General features: G+C 39.9%; 1 protein-coding gene across 1 annotated transcript in view; it reads right to left on the reverse strand.

Moving 5' to 3' along the window:
• The window catches only part of SNX4 (sorting nexin 4), a 55,603-nt gene extending 37,539 nt beyond the window's left edge, over positions 1-18,064 (reverse strand). The window contains exons 1-2 of the mRNA XM_065942783.1: positions 17,911-18,064; positions 3,010-3,131 (exon numbers count right to left, since the gene is read on the reverse strand). Of these exons, the coding sequence (XP_065798855.1) occupies positions 3,010-3,131; positions 17,911-18,051 (263 nt within the window). The 5' untranslated portion in view covers positions 18,052-18,064. The remainder of the gene's footprint in view (positions 1-3,009; positions 3,132-17,910) is intronic.
• Positions 18,065-22,420: the final 4,356 nt, after the last annotated feature.

A 22,420-nucleotide genomic window follows, 5' to 3' on the forward strand; every position in this document is an offset into this window, starting at 1 on the left:
CTATTAGAAAACATTAGCCTTCTAAACATTATCGGAACCTTCCCATTTCCTAATAGAAAATAACTTACAGATCCTCCAAGAAACATGCATATAACCAAAATGTGCATTTGTGCATGTACAGTATAAAGGGAGAGAGGCTAAATCAGTCTCAGAATAAAGTCTTGAGAAAATGGATACACCATGCCATGCTCAACACAAGATGTTCATTGTTTTGATTATTTATATAGTTTGCTAAATTAATTCACTGCATATTAATTAAAAAGGGAAACATAATATGAAATTCAAAATATACAAATGGCTTTCATGGCAAGATATAGGATTATTAAATGATAATTCATTTTAAAGAGTTGACCTAACCATTAGCTGACTAAAACTGTTCTAATTCAGATTTTCAACTTCAGCTAAAAAAACATATCTTGGGTTAATATCAAGTTTCAAATTATTCAAAATTATTACCAACAGAGCCCAAATCTTGCTAAAAAGTAGATAAATATAGCCTATAGGCAGTATACCTAAAGGCTGTTAGAAGAGCTGCTACAAGTTGTTTTTGCTTTGTTTTATTTCAGAGGCCACAAAAAGAAGTCAGCGGAAGCCTCCTAAAAGCATAGAGAAGACTTTCTTTGGACCACAAAACTACCCAATTTATCCAATCATTTAATAAATGTTTAACAGCACCTAATGCGTTTCACTTGCAATATTTAAATTAAATTTAACCATTTAAACCATTTAATATGACAAAGTATATAGGATCTTTAGCCCTGCTTTACAAATTAGAAGAATTTCCCAAGACAAAGAGGCACTCTTACCTGTTAATACACACAATGTTCTTACCTATTTTAAAAGGGTTCATACTTAATGAACAGCAAAACATAAAAATCTCTGGAGAAATTAAAATCAATGACCTTAGCCTTATTAATCCTTAGCCCATTAAACTGTAACACGATAGGCAACTGCTAAACTGACTTTCTTCTTGTGTCCACAGAGTAGGTAGAAGAGCTATGTGATAAAGTTGAACTTTTAGTCAATGTCAAGGCTCAACAATATTCATGGTGTCGAAGATACTCTGCATAACACTGAATTACAGCAAGAATTCTACATAACCAAATTAATAAATTCCAGGGTTCTGTGGCTGAAGGTCAGTTATAGTGCTGACAAAATTATTTATAAACAATATCTATAAACAGTAATTTTCAAAGTGGATGTGTATATGATATGGGATAGGTAAGACTTTAAGACAGGGAAAACACAAGTCATAAAGAAAAAAGATAAATTTGACTATCTTAAAATGTAAAACTTTTGTATTTGAAAGATAAAACTATGGTCCATGGCTTATTTGCTTCAAAAACACTTGGAAGTTAAGCTTAAAATGTGTTAATTCCTGGACCCCACTCAAAATTCTGTAGCTTAACAAATTTTCCAACTGATTCCTATATATGTTAAAGTTTAAGAATCACTGTTTTAAAATAAATGAAATATAAGTGTGACAGTCAACTCAATATCCTTTTGTGTACCACATTATTCACTGATGATCCACTTAGATATTTATCCAGAGGCTAGCTATATTACTCACATATGGTCACTTCTAACTCCAACTTTTGAATTATAATTCTCTATTCATTTCAAAGTCAAGAGTAAACAACTATAATAAATAAAGAGTAAGCAACTATAAATTATTCCAGATTATTGAAATCAAGAGGTTCTTCTAGCAGTAAAGCGAATCAACAGCTAATTTCATTGTTGAACTAGATGAAGAAACAGGCATATATTAAAAATATCCTTTTTAGTTTTAAATTTAAGAATTTACTTAAAAAGCTAGAGCCAATACAAATTTCTAAAGTATGATATTTTAAAATGGCTAAACTTAAAAAAAAAAAAAACCTCTCATGGGACCATACTTTTTTTAAATTAACTTAAAAGTCTCTGATATATATGCATGTATGTACACAGGCAGGATACTTCCCTGATCCACCGGGCAGGTCCCTCTACTTTTCTTTAAAAAATATGGACTATATCTTTTTATTAATTTTTTTTATATTTTGACCGCACTGCACAGCATGTGGGATCTAATTTCCCCAACCAGGGATCAAACCTGCACACCCTGCACTGGAAGCATGGAGTCTTAATGAACTACCAGGGAAGCCCCCCCTGTTTGTTTTAACTGAAAGCATTTCTTCTCAGCCCACACAAAGAAAAGAGCTTGTTGGTGTAGTCTTTATATAAACTATTTATAATAAGCAAAATTCCCAGGTGGTGCAGTGGTAAAGAATCCACCTGCCAATGCAGGAGATGCAAGAAATGTGGGTTCGATCCCTAGGTCAGGAAGAGGCCCTGGAGAAGGAAATGGCAACCCACTCCAGTATCCTTGCCTGGGAATCCCATGGACAGTGGAGCCTGGTGGGTCACAAACAGTCAGACATGACTGCACACACACACACATCCTTTGCTTTTCTCTGGACAAAACACTTTAATTCATTTAACTTTTTCCTTATGAAGTAAAAGACTGTTCTGGTGAGATTTTTAAATAAATAACTTTCTTTATGGCTGTGCTGAGTCTTCCCTGCTGGGTGGGCTTTTCTCCAGTTGCGGTGCGCGGCACAGGGGAGCACAGGCTCTAGGGGGCAGACTCAGCAGTTGAGGCTCCCGGGCTCTCGAGCACAGACTCAACAGTTGGGGCACGTGAGCTTATAGTTACTCTGAGGCACGTGGGGTCTTCCCAAACAGGGACGAACCCGTGTATCCCGCATGGGCAGGCCTGTGATGTGGATGGGATCTGGATGCTACCTGACACTAAAGCAAGCACCAAGTAACATCCAGTAACCTTCGTTCTCCCTCCAAAACAAATACATTCAAATTCAGCTAGAGTACCAGAGTAAAAGAAAACCTGGTCACCTGTCAAAAAGTAAAGAAACAAAAAGACAATGACCTGTGAATAATTCCATTATACAACAGAATTTGCATCAACAGCTACCAAAGCTTTTTCTAACTTCAGACATAATTCTCATCACTCACCTTGTTTCAATGAGGTAAGCAGTATACGTTTCCTGCATGTTCATGGCATTTCTTCCGGTTCGCTTTTCTGCTTCTGAAACACTGATTTCTATCTTCTTCAACGAAAAATTACTTTCTGTCATCTGAATAAAAATAGAACAACAAAAACTTTTTAAATGATACTAAAAAAAAGCCAGCTATTATAATCAAATCCATTATTAGTACATATCTCAGGTTACTTTTTTTTTTATCTCTTGCATTACTAGTGGTTGCTAAACGACATCAGCAAATGATACACCTCTTTTTATCAGCATGTAGCACATTAAACTTTACCAGAAGCTATTTTAGCAAGTGCCATAGATTTAATTATTAAAATGTAGGCATGATTATAGGAGAAAAAAATTAAAATAAAAAGCATACCTACAGAAAAAGAGACACAGATGTACAGAACAGACTTTTAGACTCTGTGGGAGAAGGCGAGGGTGGGATGTTCAGAGAGAACAGCATTGAAACAAGTATACTATCAAGGGTGAAACAGATCACCAGCCCAGGTTGGATGCATGAGATGGGTGCTCAGGGCTGGTGCACTGGGAAGACCCAGAGGGATGGGAAGGAGAGGGAGGCGGGAGGGGGGATCGGGATGGGGAACACATGTAAATCCATGGCTAATTCATGTCAATGTATGGCAAAAAACACTACAATATTGTAAAGTAATTAGCCTCCAACGAATAAAAATAAATGGAAAAAAAAAGCATACCTATTACTTAAATGACCAAGAATAAATCTATATAGAAATATATAAGAAAAAACTTAAAAACACTGTTTACAAGATGAATGGTCCTTAATACTGACATCTTTTTATTTTACCAGTCAAATCAAATATAAAATGCTGTATGACAAAAGGTGAGATTTTCAGCTTTCAGCTTTAAAAATTAAAGCTGAATTTTAAATTTTTTTAAAAAGAAGGAGCCATCACACATTTGATCATAAATTTGCCTAAATGTTTTGGCAGTGGTTAACAGGCTCCACTGTGAGATAGCAGGTTTTTCTTTTTTGTAAATATTGTTTTTATTGATTTATTCATTTTTTATTGAAGTAGAGTTGATTTACAATGTTGTTTTAATTCCTGGTATACAGCAAAGATATTCTTTAATATATATTCTTTTTCATTTTATTTGTGATTATAGTTTATTACAAGATAATGAACAGAGTTCCCTGTGCTATACACAGGACCCTATCTGAGATAGTAGGTTTTAAGAACAGGAAACTTCTTTCTTTTCCTGCTAGATCATCCCCAGGTCTGTATCAAACAACATCACTGGTGGTTCACAGGCTCTTTGTGCCACTGAAGAAAGAAAGTGAAAGTGAAGTAATTCAGTCCTGTCCAACTCTTTGCAACCCCATGGACTGTAGCCCATGCTCCTCCATCCACGGGATTTTCCAAGCAAGAGTACTGGAGTGGGTTACCATTTCCTTCTCCAGAGGATCTTCCCAACCCAGGGATCAAACCTGGGTCTCCCACATTGTAGGCAGACGCTTTACTGTCTGAGTCACCAGCGAAGTCCTGCCACTGAAGAAGGGTCTTGAATACACCCAAACTATCTCCAAGTTTAAACAAGAAAGACACAGTGAGGCCATGCGACAACTGCTGTTCTTTTCTTTTTGTTCCCTTGCTTTTTTTTTCTCCCTTTCTCCCTGAACTTTAAAAGTTCAGAGGTGGGTTTTAATTAAAAAGCATTATATTGCACTACAACGGGGGGTGGTTTGTGAAGAAGAGATATAAGTAAAAAGATGGATATACCAACAAGTTAAAAGAAAAAACAGTATGTAATAAAAATCCATGATGATACTTTACACAGAAAATTAAATCTGTATGCTATGAAGACAGAATAAGCTATGTGACAATACACAAAATTAAATCAGTGATGAATAAAGATGACATGCTTAGAAAGTACCCCAAAAGCGCTGAAGAATAATGGAGGAGGTAAAGATGCTAAAAGAAAATAAAGGACAGATAACTAAAAATGAACCCAAAACAAAAGCACTCTGTTGCCTAACAAGACAAATTTTATAAAATGTAAGTTTTATGTTCATGTAGTAAAAGAGAAAACAAGATAGAGAAAAATCATTCAACTAAAAGAAAGCTCAAGAAATTACATAAGCATAAACCACTCAACATCAGGACTATGAAGTCCTCACTGGTTGAGATTATACATATAAAAAATTTTGGCCTACAGCCGAGCACTGATTTATCACCAAGTACTTCACTGAAAAATTCTCTGAATTCTAGAATCAGAAACTGATAAAACAAATTATTTCCCACCAAAAAGATAGTGCACATTAATCATAAATTTTTGCCGTCCAAATAACTACACAGAAGGGAAAAATAAAAGTATAAAATCAACTATCATAAAAACTAAAGACAGGCACATAAAAATATCAGCAGAGATTGGTAGATGATATAAAATTGCTAATACTGTCATACTAAAGTACAAACAGTGCCATGAATAGCATAACTAATGTTAAAAGGACACATTAAAAAGATTTAGAAATGGATAAACTTGATGACTGGAAGATGAGACTAGGAGTGTGTTTTAAAGAGAGAGATAATATTTTATGTATTTACTTTTAAATTGAAGTACAGTTGATTTACAATGTTGTATTGGTGAAACACAATGTTTTAGATGTATTAAAAGTGGACTTCTCATCAGAGTAAAGAATATCTGCCGGGAGCCAACACACGAGACCCCACCCCTAAAAAGGCCATAGGGGAGAAAACCTGACGGGCAAGGCGAATCAGGTTTTCAGGGGTTTCGAAAAAGCTCACGAAACCCTACCCCTAACAAGGGCGTAAGGGAGAAAACCTGATGGGCAAGGCGAATCAGGTTTTCAGGGGTTTTCGAAAAGGCCAGCTCACGAGATCCCACCCATGACAAGGTCACGAGGAGAAAGCCTGACAGGCAAGGCAGATCAGGTTTTCAGGGATTTCGAAAAGCTGCCCCCGGCTCTCACCTTAAAGATGATATCTGTCTTTCTGATGCCTGCCTCAATGGACTACTCCCTAATTTCTCTGACACAGGCAGGAAGGCCTTCCCCGATCTCTTCCCAAAAAAAGAATCAATTTAGAACTTTAATCAATAAGTTTCCCAGGTGGTGGTATTTTATGAGATTATTTAGGATGAAAGGAGTGTTTTAATTTAAACTCCTTTGCTGGTAGTTTGTTAGCCAAATGCATTTATGTCCTTGGTACTAATATGCATGATTGTTTATAATATCCTAATCATAAAATAGCATAAAGAACCTGATTATATAAAAGCCCTAATAGATATAGAGCCCTTTTAAGGGGTAAAGGAGTTCTATTGGAAAACATAAGAAAATTATTCTATAGGTGGTTATTGGGTTGTGATTTGCTTGCTGTGTTTTGCTTGCTGTATTTTTGCCTTTAATGTGCTAAGGTTGTGTTATAAAAACCATTGTTAATATAGTTAAAGATCTAGGGAAATAAGAACTTAGCCCTAGTGTGGTAACAATGAGATGGTTGTTAATTGTCAGCCAGGAGTACTAGGCAGAAGCTGCCTCACTGAAGCCACAGAGTCTGTATGGGGTAAACTTCTTAGATAAATGCAACTGACAACTTTTGCAGAAAGATTAATTTTTGTATTAACAAGAATATAATTCTACTCTGTACTATTTCCCTATGACCTGGTTACCTTTCAGTTAAGATCACCATAAAAACGGAAAATAGGTTTACAATCACCTGACCTGCATGAAATGTTAATAGCCTCAAGGCCAGAAGATCATGTGCTAAAAATTACTATAGAATTAGAAAGCAAAAAAATCCTACTTTTCCTAAAAATCAAAATGATGTAATGCTAATCCTGTGTAATCATGAGTAATCATCTTGTACCTTGAAAACGTTCTGTGAAAGGGTATAAAACCGATTGTCAAAAAGTAAAACACAGACTTGGCCCTATCAAGACTAGTCTCATGTCTCTCTCTCTCTCTCTCACCGACACCGTTCATCCTGAGGGTACCCCCTGGATCCTGCCGAGGCTGGACCCCGGCAAATATCATTAAAGAATGATGCTACACTCGTATCCTATACTTACATTCAAAGAATAACATCCCAAATGTAGATGCTCGATAGGTGAATCACTACTTCCCACCTGACTTAAGACCAAATAGATATAAAAGATGGACATGTTTAAAAGGCTGATGAAAAATAAAAAAGGCTGATGAAATTTTTTATTTCCAAGTCAATGAGCAAAAGTCAATCTGTGTGCATGTGTGCCAAGTCACTTCAGTCATGTCCAATTCTGCAAACCTATGGACTATAGCCCACCAGGCTCCTCCGTCCACGGAATATTCCAGGCAAGAATATTAGAGTGGGGTGTCATTCCTTTCTCCAATGAACTTCCCAACCCAGGGATCAAACCTAGGTCTCCTGCATTGCAGGCAGATTCTTAACCATCTAAGCCACCAGGCAAGCCCCAAAATCAATCTACTATAAGTTTTAAAATATTGCAAGGACTTTCCTGGTGGCTCAGTGGATAAGAATCCATCTGCCAATGCAGAGGACACGGATTCGATCCTTGGTGCAAGAAGATTCTACATGCTGTGGGGCAACTGGGCCTGTGTACCACTACTACCGAGCCCGCACTCTAGAGCCCTCAAATTGCAACTACTGAAACCCATGTGCCCTAAAGCCTGTGCTCTGCAACAAGAGAAACCACAGCAGTGAGAAGCCTGAGAACCACAAGAAGAGAACAGCACCTGCTTGTCGCAACTAGAAGAAAGCCCATGCCCGCAATGAAAATCCAGTGCAGCCATAAATGAAATAATGCTGCAAACAGTGAAACAGTAAAAGCAAGCATAAGACAGGTAACAGTGATAAAAGGAATAAGAAACTATTAACTCAATAACTGAATGATTACTGAGTATATACAATGTCAGTCATTAGGAATGGGAGATAACTGAGACAAAGTGCGTGAGTTCAGTGGTTCAAAGTGCAGAGTTCAATGGTTGAGTTTGCCTGAGGAATTCTCACCATTCAAAAAAGAGAAAATGACGAAAGATGATATTTTAAAAAAGGAAAACTAAGAACCAATGCTTAAATAATACTTCTTAAAGAAGAAATCAGAAGAAACAGAACAGAAATAATAATCACCAATATAAAAAAAAAGAAACCAACAAATATTCTTTCTGGATTGAAAATATTTCTACAGCTCCAAATTGAAAGGCATGTGGTCCATGTATAATGAATTAGAAAATTAAATATCTTCAGCATAAAGGAAAAAAAATCCTAAAAAGATTAAGGAAGGAAAATAAAAAGCACAATCACTGCCAAAGAATAAAGACCAGATTTGCCCTAGATTTCACAACAATATAAAGTCCAAATGACAAAGGAGCTCCATGCATATAGAATGCTTGAAATATTATAAAAATACTAACACACTGTTCCTTTAAAGGTAACTTTATCCAGAAGGGACTTCTGCGGTGGTTTTTTTTTTTTTTTTTTAGAAACTGATGCTCTGTTCCTACAACTTATATGGAAATACAAAGAACCTAGAATAGCCAAAATAGTTTTGATAAATAACAAGTTGCAGGATCTATACTATCTCGTTTCAAAATTTATTAAAAAGCTAAACTAATCAAGACTGTGGGGGCACTGGCAGGATAGACATAGACATCAATGGATCAATGGAACAGAATTGAGAATTCAGAAATAAACCCTTACATTTAAGGTCAAATGATTTTAATAAACACACCAAGAGAATTCAACAGGGAGAGTCTTTTCAACATATAGTGCAGGGGCAACTGAGTAGCCACAGACCAAGGAAAAAACTCCAAAACTAGACCCTTTACTGACATTGTACACAGAAATTAACTCAAAATGGCTTACATATGCAGATGTAAAAGCAAAACCTGGGGAATCCCCTGGCAGTCCAGTGATTAGGATTGATATGCTTTCACCACCAAGGAGCCAGGTTCCATCCCTGGTCAGAGAACTAAGATCTCCTAAGCCACCTGGGGTAAGCTCAAAAAAGGACAAAGAAAACATGATCCTGGGATAAGCAAAGCATTCTTAGATAAGCACAAAGGGAAAAAAAAAAAAAAAAAAACCACCTGATCTCCTAGTCTTCATCAAAATTAAAAACGACTGCTAAACTTTCAAAGATATCATTAAGAAAAAGTAAAAAGCCACAGCCCAAGGGAAATATCTGCAAATCTCATTATTTGATTAAAAAAAATATATCCAAAATAACTGAACAACATGTGCTTATGTGCTCAGTTATGTCCGACTCTGCGACCCCACGGACTATACTCCACCAGGCTCCTCTGTCCATGGAATCTTCCAGGCAAGATGACTGGAGCAGGTTGCCATTTCCTACTCCAGAGGATCCTCCCAACCCAGGGATCAAACCTGTGTCTCCTGCACTGGCAGGCAGATTCTCTACCACTGAGCTACGTGGGAAGCACCCTCAATAGAAAGAAAAACCACCCAATTTTAATAAGCAAAAGATCTGAATAGAATTTCACCAAAAAAGATATGCAAATGGAAATAAGCACATGAAAAGATGTTCAACACCATCAGTCATTAAAAAAATTCAAATTAAAACCACTTCACATCCACTAGAATGGTTATAATCAGAAAGACAGACACTGCCAAGTGCTGGCAGGGATGTGGAGAAAAGTGAGCCTCATAATTGCTGGTGGTAATGTTAAATAGTACAGCCACTCTGGAAAACAGTGGCAGTTTCTTATAACAAAAAGTTAAAACTTACCATATAACTCAGCAATTATACTGCTACAAATTTAACTCAAGAGAAATGTAAACATACATCCACACAAAGACTTAAACCTGAATATTCATCACAGCAATAATATTCACAATATAAAAGCTGAAAATAACCCAACTTGCATCAAATGGTGAATAAACAAAAAGTGATACATCCATACAACTGAATGTTATTCAGTAATAATAAAAAAAAAAAAATCAGAAAAGTTCCAAAACTGGGTTGTAGTGATGGTGGTGCAATTCTGCAAATCCAACTCTGAGACCCCCATGGACTGTAGCCGGCAAGGCTCCTTTGTCCATGCAATTCTCCAGGCAAGAATACTAGAGTGGGTTGCCTGACCCATGGCATCAAACCCAGGTCTTCTGCATTGCAGGAATACCAACTGAGGCACCAGTGAAGCCCTTACTACAAATTACTGAATTTATATACTTACAGAGTGAATTTTATGGTGTATAAACATATCTTAATAAAGTTTAAAAAATAAAACCCATGAGTCCATAATGAAAAAGACAAATAGAAATTTTGATGAGGAACAAGGTATTTTTGTAGTTTCAAAGTATGTCTTCACAAAACGAGATCAGATTTGTAGTTACCAGAGACACTTCAGTTCAGTTCAGTCACTCATTTGTGTCCGACTCTTTGTGATCCCATGAACCACAGCACGCCAGGCCTCCCTGTCCATCACCAACTCCCGGAGTCCACCCAAACTCATGTCCATTGAGTTGGTGATGCCATCCAACCATCTCATCCTCTGTCATCCCCTTCGCCTCCTGCCCTCAATGTTTACCAACATCAGGGTCTTTTCCAACGAGTCAGCTCTTTCCATCAGGTGGCCAAAGTACTGGAGTTTCAGCTTCAATATCAGTCCTACCAATGAACACCCAGGACTGATCCCTTAGGATGGACTGGCTGGATCTCCTTGCAGTCCAAGGGACTCTCAAGAGTCTTCTTCAACACCACAGTTCAAAAGATTCAATTTTTCGGTGCTCAGCTTTTTTTTTTTCCCCCCCAAAAACTTTATTGTTTCAAGTGGCAAAAGGTCATCGATTTCTGTGGGGCCCCTGGCAGGGCGGAGGGAGACGTGGGGTGGAGCTGGGCCCCACCCATTACAAAAAAATCAAAGGCTTTTATAAAAAAGGCTATAAACTGGTATCAAAAGAAAACCCAAGGGGGGGCTACAGGAGGAAGCAGAGAGGGAGGCGGGAAGAGCGAGGGACCAACACCGTGGACTGCAGAAGGGCGCTCAGTCCAATTCTCACATCCACACATGACTACTGGAAAAACCATAGCCTTGACTAGATGAACCTTTGTTGACAAAGTAATGTCTCTGCTTTTTAATATGCTGTCTAGGTTGGTCATACGGAGGCGGCAATGGCGACCCACTCCAGTACTCTTGCCTGGAAAATCCCATGAACAGAGGAGCCTGGTAGGCTGCAGTCCATGGGGTCACTAAGAGTTGGACACGACTGAGCAACTTCAGTTTCATTTTCACTTTCATGCATTGGAGAAGGAAATGGCAACCCACTCCAGTGTTGGGCTGCCAACTATGGGGTCGCACAGAATCGGACACGACTGAAGTGTCTTTTAATTTCACAGCTGCAGTCACCATCTGCAGTGATTCTGGAGCCCAGAAAAATAAAGTCAGCCAATGTTTCCACTGTTTCCCCATCTATCTGCCATGAAGTGATAGGATCGGATTCCATGATCTTAGTTTTCTGAATGTTGAGCTTTAAGCCAACTTTTAGCTCTCCTCCTTCACTTTCATCAAGAGGCTCTTTAGTTCTTCTTCACTTTCTGCCATAAGGGTGGTGTCATCTGCATATCTGAGGTTATTGATATTTCTCCCAGCAATCTTGATTCCAGCCTGTGCTTCCTCCAGCCCAGTGTTTCTCATGATGTGCTCTGCATATAAATTAAATAAGCAGGGTGACAATATATAGCCTTGACGTACTCCTTTTCCTATTTGGAACCAGTCTGTTGTTCCATGTGCAGTTCTAACTGTTGCTTCCCGATCTACATACAGGTTTCTCAAGAGGCAGGTCAGGTGGTCTGGTATTCCCATCTCTTTCAGAATTTTCCACAGTTTATTGTGATCCACACAGTCAAAGGCTTTGGCATAGTCAAAAAAGCAGAAAGCAGAGGCAGGGGATGGGGAAAAAAGAAACTGGATGAAAGAATCAAACGGTACAAAGTTATAAAGAGTACTAGGGAATTAATGCACATGATAAATTAACATTGATGTATGTTATTTACAAGAATTGTTAAGAGAGTAAACCTTAAACATTCTCATCACAAGAAAAAAAATGTATTTTTTCTATTTCTTAATTTTGTTTCTATATGAGATGATGGACATTCATTTCATGATGAATGTAAGTCCAATCTTTATACTGTACACCTTAAACATATATAGTTCTGTATGCCAATTAGACCTCAATAAAACAGGAAGGAAAAAAAAAAGTATGTCCCCACAAAGTTAATCACAGAAACTTTATACTGGAGAAAACTGGCAGAGAAAGTGATCAAACCTGGATCATGTGCAAGCTGGTAAGAAGCAATTAGAAGAACACAGCATCACATTAGTGGCAACTTCTGCCAAAGAAGCATAACCTGAATTTAACCACAAGAAAACATCAGGCAAACCCAAACTGAAGGGCATTCTACAAAAATAACTGGTTGCTAATATACAAAAGGGTCAAAGTCATGAAAGCAAAGACCAAGAAACACTTTCAGATTGGAGGAGACTAAAGAGACAATGTAACTAAATGTAATACTTGAGTCTGGACAGAATTATTTTGTTGTGAAGAACACTATTGGTACAACTGGCAAAACTTACATGAAGTCTGAGGATTAGATAAAATAATTTATCAATGCTTTTGATAGCAGCTCTGTGATTATATAGAATGTCCTTCTCTGCCCTTGAAATATATACCAAATGTTCTGGGGATGAGATAAATTGCAGTTTATTCTCAAATATTTCAAGGGAAACAATTCTTTGTACTGTATTTGCTTATAAATTTGAGATCATTTCTATAAATTACTTAAAAAATTTTAATGGCCATTACATTTACATAAATAATATCTGTCTCAATTATGTCTTGGGGAAGAAAAAAAAAAGACATGCCTTCACAATCATTACAGAGGATAAAACCAAAGAAACTATGGTCCACAAAGGAAAATCCAAAAACAGAAACCAAAATAAGAAAGCATAAACTAGAACAGGAAAAAATTAGCTAAAAATAGAGTCAGTTAAGATAATAAATGTAGGGGCTTCCCTGGTGGTCCAGTCTTTAAGAATTCGCCGTTCAATGCAGGGCGCACAGATTCAATCCCTGGTCACGAAGCTAAGATCCTACAAGCTTTGTGGCCAAAAAACATAAAACAAGTAATACTGTAACAGATTCAGTAAAGACTTCAAAAATACTCCACATCAAAAAAAATTTTTTTTAATAAAAAATAGATAATAAATGCAAATATCTTATTCTTCATGGTAAATATGGGGCTTCCCTGGTGGTTCAGTGGTAAAGAATCCACCTGCAATGCAGGAGACACAGGTTCAATTCCTGGATTGGATGATCCCTTGTAGAAGGAAATGGCAACCCACTCCAGCATCCTTGTCTGGGAAATTCCATGGTCACAGAAGCCTGGTGGGCTAAAGCCCATGGGGTCAGAGTCAGCCATGACTGAGCTGAAACAATGCTTATGTAAACAAGTACATGTGTACTGAGTATGATGTAAAACTTATTCTGCACCATAAGTTGCCTTCAAAAAATAACTGAGAGCTGCTGAAGTAGGAAGTGAAGAAAGCAATCATTGAGAATTATTCAATAATCTGCTGTGCTGCGTGTGCTTAGTCACTCAGTCGTGTCCGACTCTTTGTGACCTCCTTGACGGTAGCCCACCAGGCTCCTCTGTCCATGGGATTCTCCAGGCAAGAATACTGGAGGGGGTTGCCATGCCCTCCTCCAGGGGATCTTCCCACCTCAGGAATTAAACCGGAGTCTACAGCACTGCAGGCAGATTCTTTACCAGCTGAGCTACCAGGGAAGCTCTAAACTGACAACTTCTATAACTCTGCCTATACATTTCCTTTTTCATATTATCTTTACCACAAATGTCTCAAACCTTCCTCCACTCACTTCTGGACTCCTCCACTCAGCTTTCTGCTATCAACCTGTGAAGGAACTAATAGTGTACAGGCATTTTTCAAGCAACAGTTAGTTGCTCAAGCACTCTTAGCCCCAGGAGCACTCAGAGGCCTAAAGAACCCTCCCTACAAAAGAAAGACACTCTGAATCCCTCAGGCAGCGGTTCTCTGAGCAAATGCTGTTAACTGCCAACTCAATGGAATCTTCCAGTCTAAAAAAAGCAGCATTTTTACCTCCATTCCCTTGCTACTTCCTCGCCAGGACTAATTACTACTCTCTTGAAGATTGCAGTCCTCCCTCATATTTCATATTCTAAACTACTTTAAATAAAACTGACAATACTTAAAAAAAAAATACACTCCTTCTTATAAGGAAAAAGTACAAAAAGAAAGGAAACTTCTAACCAGACACTGGAAAGGAAGAGGATGAAGACTCACAGAAACAAAAACAAGAGAGTAAGAGTTTACAACATAATTTAAAGAATGTTAAAATTAGTGATGTTTAAAACTGGAAAAGATTTGCAACCTTGGTAGTGCTTGTTTCCACTATCCCTCGGGGTAGGGCAACTGGCACAATTTACTCTCCAACCAAAATGTAGAGTCAAAAATAAGGCTGATGAGGCTTTTTGTCATTTCACACTATCTGTATAGATATTTTTATGGTGAAAAAGTTATTGATAAATCAACACATTATTCAGAGCTCTTTTCTTCTTAAAATAACAACTTAAATCTTAATAAAACAAAAATATTTAAGTATAGTATTTTACAATTTACAAGACTATTTTTAATCTCTTTTTTTTTGGTTGGTGGGGGGAAGCAGGGTGTGAAGCTTCACGGTTTCATGAACAGAGCACTGACGTTAAAGCCAGGAGGACCTGGGCCCAAATCCCAGCCATGTCACCAGTGTGTGGCTTTGGCCAAATCACTTCTCTCAGAGCCTCTGCTTCCTTATCTCTGTATGTCTTTTATGTCTTTTGGGAGTAATTTTGAAAATTAAATGAAAAGTAGAGCCTCACAGTGTCTAGCACAAACAAATGTAACTTACCTGTCTGCCCAGACCACATTCTTATCTACCAGTAACAGTAGCAACGTGGCTATGGTTACTGCAATACTTCTCAACTGGGGATGGATTAGAGAGGAAGAGGGGATAGAAAGAGGAAAAGGAATAGATCTTCTGAGACTGCAGACCTTTAGAAGGAGAGGACAACATATAGAGTGTATGTGAATGCATATGTGTGTGTTTACAAGCGCCAGGTGATTCTGAAATAATTGTCCAAACAGCGTGCATTTCTAAAAATTACTAAATTATCTCTATAAATTACTAAATCATTGTTTGATGAAACCCTTAAGTTTGGGCAATCTCGAATGGTCTCTTACAACACATATAAAAGTCAGGTAATATTACATAACTACAACTTTTACTGTATGATGGCATCTTTGGGATTTCAAATATCTTAAACCAAACACATATTTTTTATTTTAAATGAGATATTTATAATCACTTAACACAAATGGATTTTATACTATAGTTGCAACTTTGTATTAGATAATCATCCAAAGGCTTTCACACAAAAAAAATTACCAAAATGTTTAGTCATAATCAAAATTAAACTCACGATGTAGCTAACAAAAGATAGGATTCTTACCCTTTGAAACAATCTAAAATTGCTTTAACACATATCCATATGGTTGGCAAATAACTTAAAAGTCTGAAAATATTAAGTGCTGATAAGGACAGACAGCAGCAGGCACTACTGATGCGAATACAAACTGGTATGTTCACTCTAGAAAACAACCTGGCACTGCTTACTACGCTACAGTGCTACCCAGGTGCTCAAGAATCTGCCTGCCAGTGCAAGAGACGTGGGTTCAACCCCTGGGACGGGAAATCCCTTGGAGTAGGAAACAGTAATCCACTCCAGTATTCTTGCCTAGAAAATTCGAGTGGGCTATATAGTCTATGGGGTTGCAAAGTCAAACATGACTGAGTAGCTGTGCGCGTGCGTGCACACACACACACTATTCTATGTCTTATGCTACCACCCTATAATCCAGCAATTCCACTGTTAAGTTTATATATACTTGCACTATGTATTTCTTACATGTAAGAAGTTCATAGTGGTAGTAATCTTTCAGAAACAGCAAGAATCTTGAAACAACCCTAATGTCTGTAAAACGAGGAAAAGAGAAATCAACTGTAGAATACCTACAAAATGGTATACTATAGAGTCAGGACTATAAAAACAAACTAAGTTACTAAGTTACATTTTGGATGAATCCCCAAAACAGTATAAAGCAAAGAAAGGAAGTCATAGTAAAACTAGTCCGATTATGTAAATTTCGAAATGAAGTAAACCTAAGCAACATGTTGTTTAGGGACATTTACATTTATATATATATTTAAAGCTAGAGAATTGTTAATACAAAATTCAGAATAAAGATTACTTCTGTGGTCAAGGGAGCGGATGTAACACAGGAGAATATACAGAAGTTTCAAAGAAACTGATTTTTATTGTGTGAGACTCTTCTCTGCATTAATTATATACTTCATGATGAAAGTTTTTTTTTTTTTAAAGAAACAGAAAAACTAAGTCACAAATGGAATCTGCATTAAAAAAGCAATTCACAGAAGAGTCAACTTTATGGACTACAGAATACACACACTACTCTCACATTTCATATACGATACCTCTCCACAAATAATTCTATAATTTAGGAAGAAAATAAATGAAAAACTTAAAATTCACCCACAGAAGTCTTCATGCGATCCTATATACCTCGACATTTCCCCCAAGTAGGCAAAACCGTAAATTCCTAGCTAGTTAAATCTTTCTTAAATAGCTAGTGCTTAAGTGTTGAACTTCAACTAGTGTTGAAATTCCTAACTAGTTGTCTTTCTAGTTACAGTCAGCAAACAACTTTTAACTTTTCTTTATCCATTTATCACAAGGATGGGCAGTTTTGTACTTATAACTTGTTTCAGAAAAAAAAGAATCAAAATGGATGAGCACTGCACAGGCTCATTAGGGTGGTCTGATGATAAGTACTCGGCTGAGTTTCCGAATCACTTTACTTAACGTGGTCTACTCATCTTGCATTATGCGTGAAAACACTTTGGAATGAAAGCAATTACAAATATAAAATGATGCATTTTCTCCTTCCGTCAAGCAAATGAAAATCACTATCAAAGGGGCTTCACAAAGCCAATAGGATATCCATGACACATCTCCATTGGGAGATACAGCACTGACCCCAAACGAGGAAATTACAAGTCAAGTAAGAATCTGGATGGGGGGAGGTTCAACAGGGAGGGGACCTATGTATACTTAGGGCTGATTCACGTTCTCGTGTGGCAGAAACCAACGCAATATAGTAAAGCAATTTTATTATCCTCCAACTAAAAATACACTTAAAAACACACAAACAAACCAAAATCTTTTTCACTTGTACCTTTCCTTGACTCTAACAGTTTATTCCATCTTCCGATGGTGGCATCAAGCCAAACACCCTCGTGCCCCAGATTTGCTCCTCAAGTCCCCCATTCTCTTCCTTCCCAAACAGCGCTGCCACCGCCCCCGGTTAAGCCTACTCCTCCGCACAACTCATAGATGCCACAAACATCAGCGTTCCTCTTCGAGTCCAACCGTCCCGGGTTCCCGACCCTGAAACCGCACCTGCCTCAGCCTGGCGCTTTCCGGGCCCCGCGCCCGCGCCCGCCGAGCCGCGCCCACAGAACCCCTCCGCTCCCTCGGCCGCGCCCTCTCCACCCTGCCTGCGGTCCCGCAGCCCTGGCGCTCGCCCCCTACTCAGAACCCCCTTTTCCCATCGAGCGCCCCCCACTGACTGCACCCCGCTTCCCCGTCACCGCGGGGCCCCTCGGCCGAGCGAGCCCACCCGCGCGGTCAGCGTAAACCAGTCCATTCTGCCCTCTAGGCCGCGACCCAGGCCGGGGGGATCTCTGCCGCCCCTTCTCCTCACCGTGCCGTCCCCGTGGCCCTCGTCCCGGGCCCCCTTCGCTTCCTCACCGACCACGGACTCCAGCCCCGCGTCGGGGTGGCTCAGCGGCTCCAGCGGCGCGGGCTGCAAAAGCCGCTCAGGGTCGGGAGCTGCCTGCTCCATGGCTGCGGCTCAGCACAGCGGACACAGTGCGCCTGCGCCGGCACCGCCTCGCCTGGGCCCGCCCACCCACGGCCGCCGGCCAGGCCCCGCCCCCTTGGGCTGCTGCCGCCCAGCCCCACCGCGCCTAGCTCGCGGCTGCGCAGGCTGAGAGCGCTCCTGGGCTAGGCCCGCAGTTGGGAATGGTACTTGGGAAGGGCGGGCCTGCGGGGAAAGTGGTCAGCTCCCGAGCCTGGAGACCCAGGAATCAAGGAGAACCGGTGGAGGAAGAGAAAGACAGAAAGGCAAGGGGAAGGTGAAGATAGGGTGGATGCTGGAACCACTCAGGTTGGTGATCACCTAAAGAAAACTTGAAATCAGTAGAAATCCGAGGCTGTGATCTGACGTCTCCCTCTTGGCCTTTATCTTGCCTGCCATCAGTGGTTCCTTTTTGGCGCTGGCCCCACCCCCACCCCCCAAACACGCTCCCGGAAAGATTAGAGCCGCGTAACTCACTAATTTTCAGCAGATTGAGTGACACAATCAGGAAAAAGTTAACACTTTTTGTGTTTGAGAAAAGCGGAGCGCTTAACTGAAGCTGTGTTTGAGTTCTACAAGTTTCTTGAAGCCCTGGTGATATCTGATAATTTTCTATAAACACTTAAGTTGAATTTTCGGAACCTGTTTCCTAGGCAAGCATTCACTATGATAACCTGACAGGAAACGCTCCCTGGGTGTACCAGACTGTGGTACTTTGTAGTACCTTGTATAGAAGTCTGGCCATCAGTTTTTCAAGGAGAGAAACTGATCTTTCTGTCTAAATAACTTAGCTGTTCGAAGCGGTGACACGCAATTTTCTCCTTCTTTGGGCATGGTAGCGATTTTTCCCTTCATCCCTAAAACCTCAAGTTATGTCCAAGTGCTGATATCACTTTGTCCATAAATCAGTTATGACCTTTCTCATACTTCTTTACAATTATTTTATTTATGTCTGTCTGCCCCAACTGAACTTCAGACTCCTTTAAAGCAAGGACCTTATTTTATTATTTTTTCTCGCTTACCAAGCCTAGGACATTTACTCAATAAATGTTTAAAGGCATTTAGGACTTCCCTGGTGGTCCAGTGGTTAAGAATCCACCTTGCAATGCAAGGGACACAAATCCAATCCCTGATCCAGGAATATCCCACATGCCAGTGAGCAACTGAGCCTCTGTGCTGCAACTACTGAAGCCCATGTGCCTAGAGCCTTGCTCAACAAGAGAAGCCACTAATGAGAAACCTGTGCACCACAACTAGAGAAAGCCCATGTGCAGCAACAGAGACCCACTACAGCCAAATAAATAAGCAAACCTTTAATGTTTCAAGGCATTTAAACAGTTTTTCAGGGAATATCCATGCTAGGCAAGTTCTTAGCTTTTTTTTTTTTTTTTTTTTTTTGATGGCTTCACTGTGTGACTTGTGAATCTTAATTTCCCCACCAAGGGTTGAACAACCCTGGCCCTTCACAGTGAGAGTGCTGAGTCCTAACCACTGGACCACCAAGGAATTTCCAGGAACCATTTTTAAATCAGAAGACTTTATTAATTTATTATAGGAGAAATAGATATATTTTCAGGGACAAATTTGTATCTGTTAATTTTTGTCGTTCAGTCGCTAAATGGTGTTCAACTGAGACCCCATGAACTGCAGCACGCCAGGCTCTCCTGTCCTTCACTGTCTCCAGGAATTTGCTCAGATTCATGTCCACTGAGTCAGTGTTGCTATCTAACCATCTCATTGTCTGCTGCCCCCTTCTTTTTCCTTAAGCCTCTCCAGGGTCTTTTCCAATGAGTCAGATCTTCTCATCAGTTGCCAAAGTATTGGAGCTTCAGCTTCAGCATCAGTTCTTTCAATGAATATTCAGAGTTGATTTCCTTTAGGATTGACTGATTTGATCTCCTTGTAGTCCAAGGGACTCTCAAGAGTCTACTCTAGCACCACAATTCAAAAGCATCAATTCTCCAGCGCTCAGCCTTCTTTATGGTCCAACTCTCACACCAGTATGTTACTACTGGAAAAAACATAGCTTTGATTATATGGACCTTTGTCTGTATCTGTTACACTGTGCCCTTTCCCCAGTTTTGAGATACCCAGGAAAGTAAGTCCTAGAGCCATTGGGATGATTGCTCTCGGCTGGTGACTTGAGCATCTCACCTTGCAGTGAGTAGTGTTAAAAAACCATAATTCAACTGAGTAAACTTTGAAAGTCAAGCGCCAGAGAATTGATGCTTTTGAACTGTGGTGTTAGAGAAGACTCTTGTGAGTCTCTTGGACAGCAAGGAGATCAAACCAGTCAATCCTGAAATAAACTAACCCTGAATACTCCTTGGAAGGACTGGTGCTGAAGCTCCAATACTTTGACCATCTGATGCAAAGAGCTGACTCACTGGAAAAGACCCTGATGCTGGGAAAGATCGAAGGCACAAGAAGAAGTGGATGACAGAGGATGAGATGGTTGGATGGCATCACCGACTCAATGGACATGAGTTTGAGCAAGCTCCAGGAAATGGTTAAGGACAGGGAAGCCTGGCGTGCTGCCGTCCATGGGGTCACAAAGAGTCAGACACGACTGAATGACTGAACAACAACAAACTTTGAGGATCTTTTTGGCTTTATTCAACAATTCATGGATCAGACAGCATCCCATCTAAGCAGAGAAAGGCACTCCAATGAGCTGTACAAAGTGGAAAACTTAGGAGGGAACAAGGGCAAGGAAGTTATACCAGCAAAAACTGAATTGTTTGTGGTAAGGACACCTTCCTTTCGAGGATCAGTTCAGTTCAGTCACTCAGTCGTGTCCAACTCTTTGCCACCCCATGAATCGCAGCACGCCAGGCCTCCCTGTCCATCACCAACTCCCGGAGATTCCTCAAACTCATGTCCATCAAGTCGGTGATGCCATCCAGCCATCTCATCCTCTGTCGTCCCCTTCTCCTCCTAGCCCCCAATCCCTCCCAGCATCAGGGTCTTTTCCAATGAGTCAACTCTTCGCATGAGGTGGCCAAAGTATTGGAGTTTCAGCTTCAGCATCAGTCCTTCCAATGAACACCCAGGACTGACCTCCTTCAGGATGGACTGGTTGGATCTCCTTGCAGTCCAAGGGACTCTCAAGAGTATTCTCCAACACCACAGTTCAAAAGCATCCATTTTTCGGCACTCAGCTTTCTTCACAGTCCACCTCTCACATCCATACATGACCACTGGAAAAACCATAGCCTTGACTAGCTGGACCTTTGTTGGCAAAGCAATGTCTCTGCTTTTTAATATGCTGTCTAGGTTGGTCATAACTTTCCTTCCAAGGAGTAAGCGTCTTTTAATTTCATAACTGCAATCACCATCTGCAGTGATTTTGGAGCCCAAAAAAACAGTCTGACACTGCTTCCACTATTTCCCCATCTATTTGCCATGAAGTGATGGGACCAGATGCCATGATCTTAGCTTTCTGAATGTTGAGCTTTAAGCCAACTTTTTCACTCTCCTCTTTCACTTTCATCAAGAGGCTTTTTAGTTCCTCTTCACTTTCTGCCATAAGGGTGGTGTCATCTGCATATCTGAGGTTATTGATATTTCTCCCGGCAATCTTGATTCCAGCTTGTGCTTCTTCCAGCCCAGCGTTTCTCATGATGTACTCTGCAAATAAGTTAAATAAGCAGAAGGATAGTAGTGTCTAAAGAACAAATTACCTCACTAGTGCTGACCAAGTAATTCCTGATTGACAAGTTTTATTTATTCCATTTTGGGAAGAGCTGAAACTGTAATTAAGTTAAATATTAAGTCCCGTTTGATAACATGGGGTTAGCATAAATGACCTGAGGCACCTTTCCTTTTTATGAAGGTAAAGTCACTACACTAGCTAAAGTCTAGAAGAGCTCAAGACTAGCTCGGTGGAGATTTCAGATACAGGTGTTCTCCATTCTTCTGATTCAGATGGGGGATATCTATCCCAGCACGTCCCTCAGGGAAGGCCTGAATGGGAAAATCTCAGGAGTAGGGTTATATAGGGTGGGGTAGTCACCATCTATGTGGACACACTCCCCACCTCATTGAGCCAGTGGAACTTCAGTTTCTTACATCTGAATAGTGTGATTTAAGCTCCCATTTTGTCATGGGCTTAACAAATATTTATTGAGCTCTGCTGTTAGCCTAGGAACCCCATTAAACACCCATTCTTGCTCCCCATCATCTGGTTCTCCCATCATCAGGGAGGTTCTGTGCTCCCCTCTCCAGGATTCTCCTCCTGTGTCTGGCCAACCCCTCAGGGTCTGTGAAGGTCACGTTCTTCTTCCTCTGAAACTATACCCTTCTTCTCCTTGACCAGCAACCAGCCCCAACCCCTCCCATCTCTCATTTTAGT

This window comes from Muntiacus reevesi, chromosome 8, assembly GCF_963930625.1.
Source record: "Muntiacus reevesi chromosome 8, mMunRee1.1, whole genome shotgun sequence".
NCBI classification, from domain to species: Eukaryota; Metazoa; Chordata; class Mammalia; order Artiodactyla; family Cervidae; genus Muntiacus; species Muntiacus reevesi.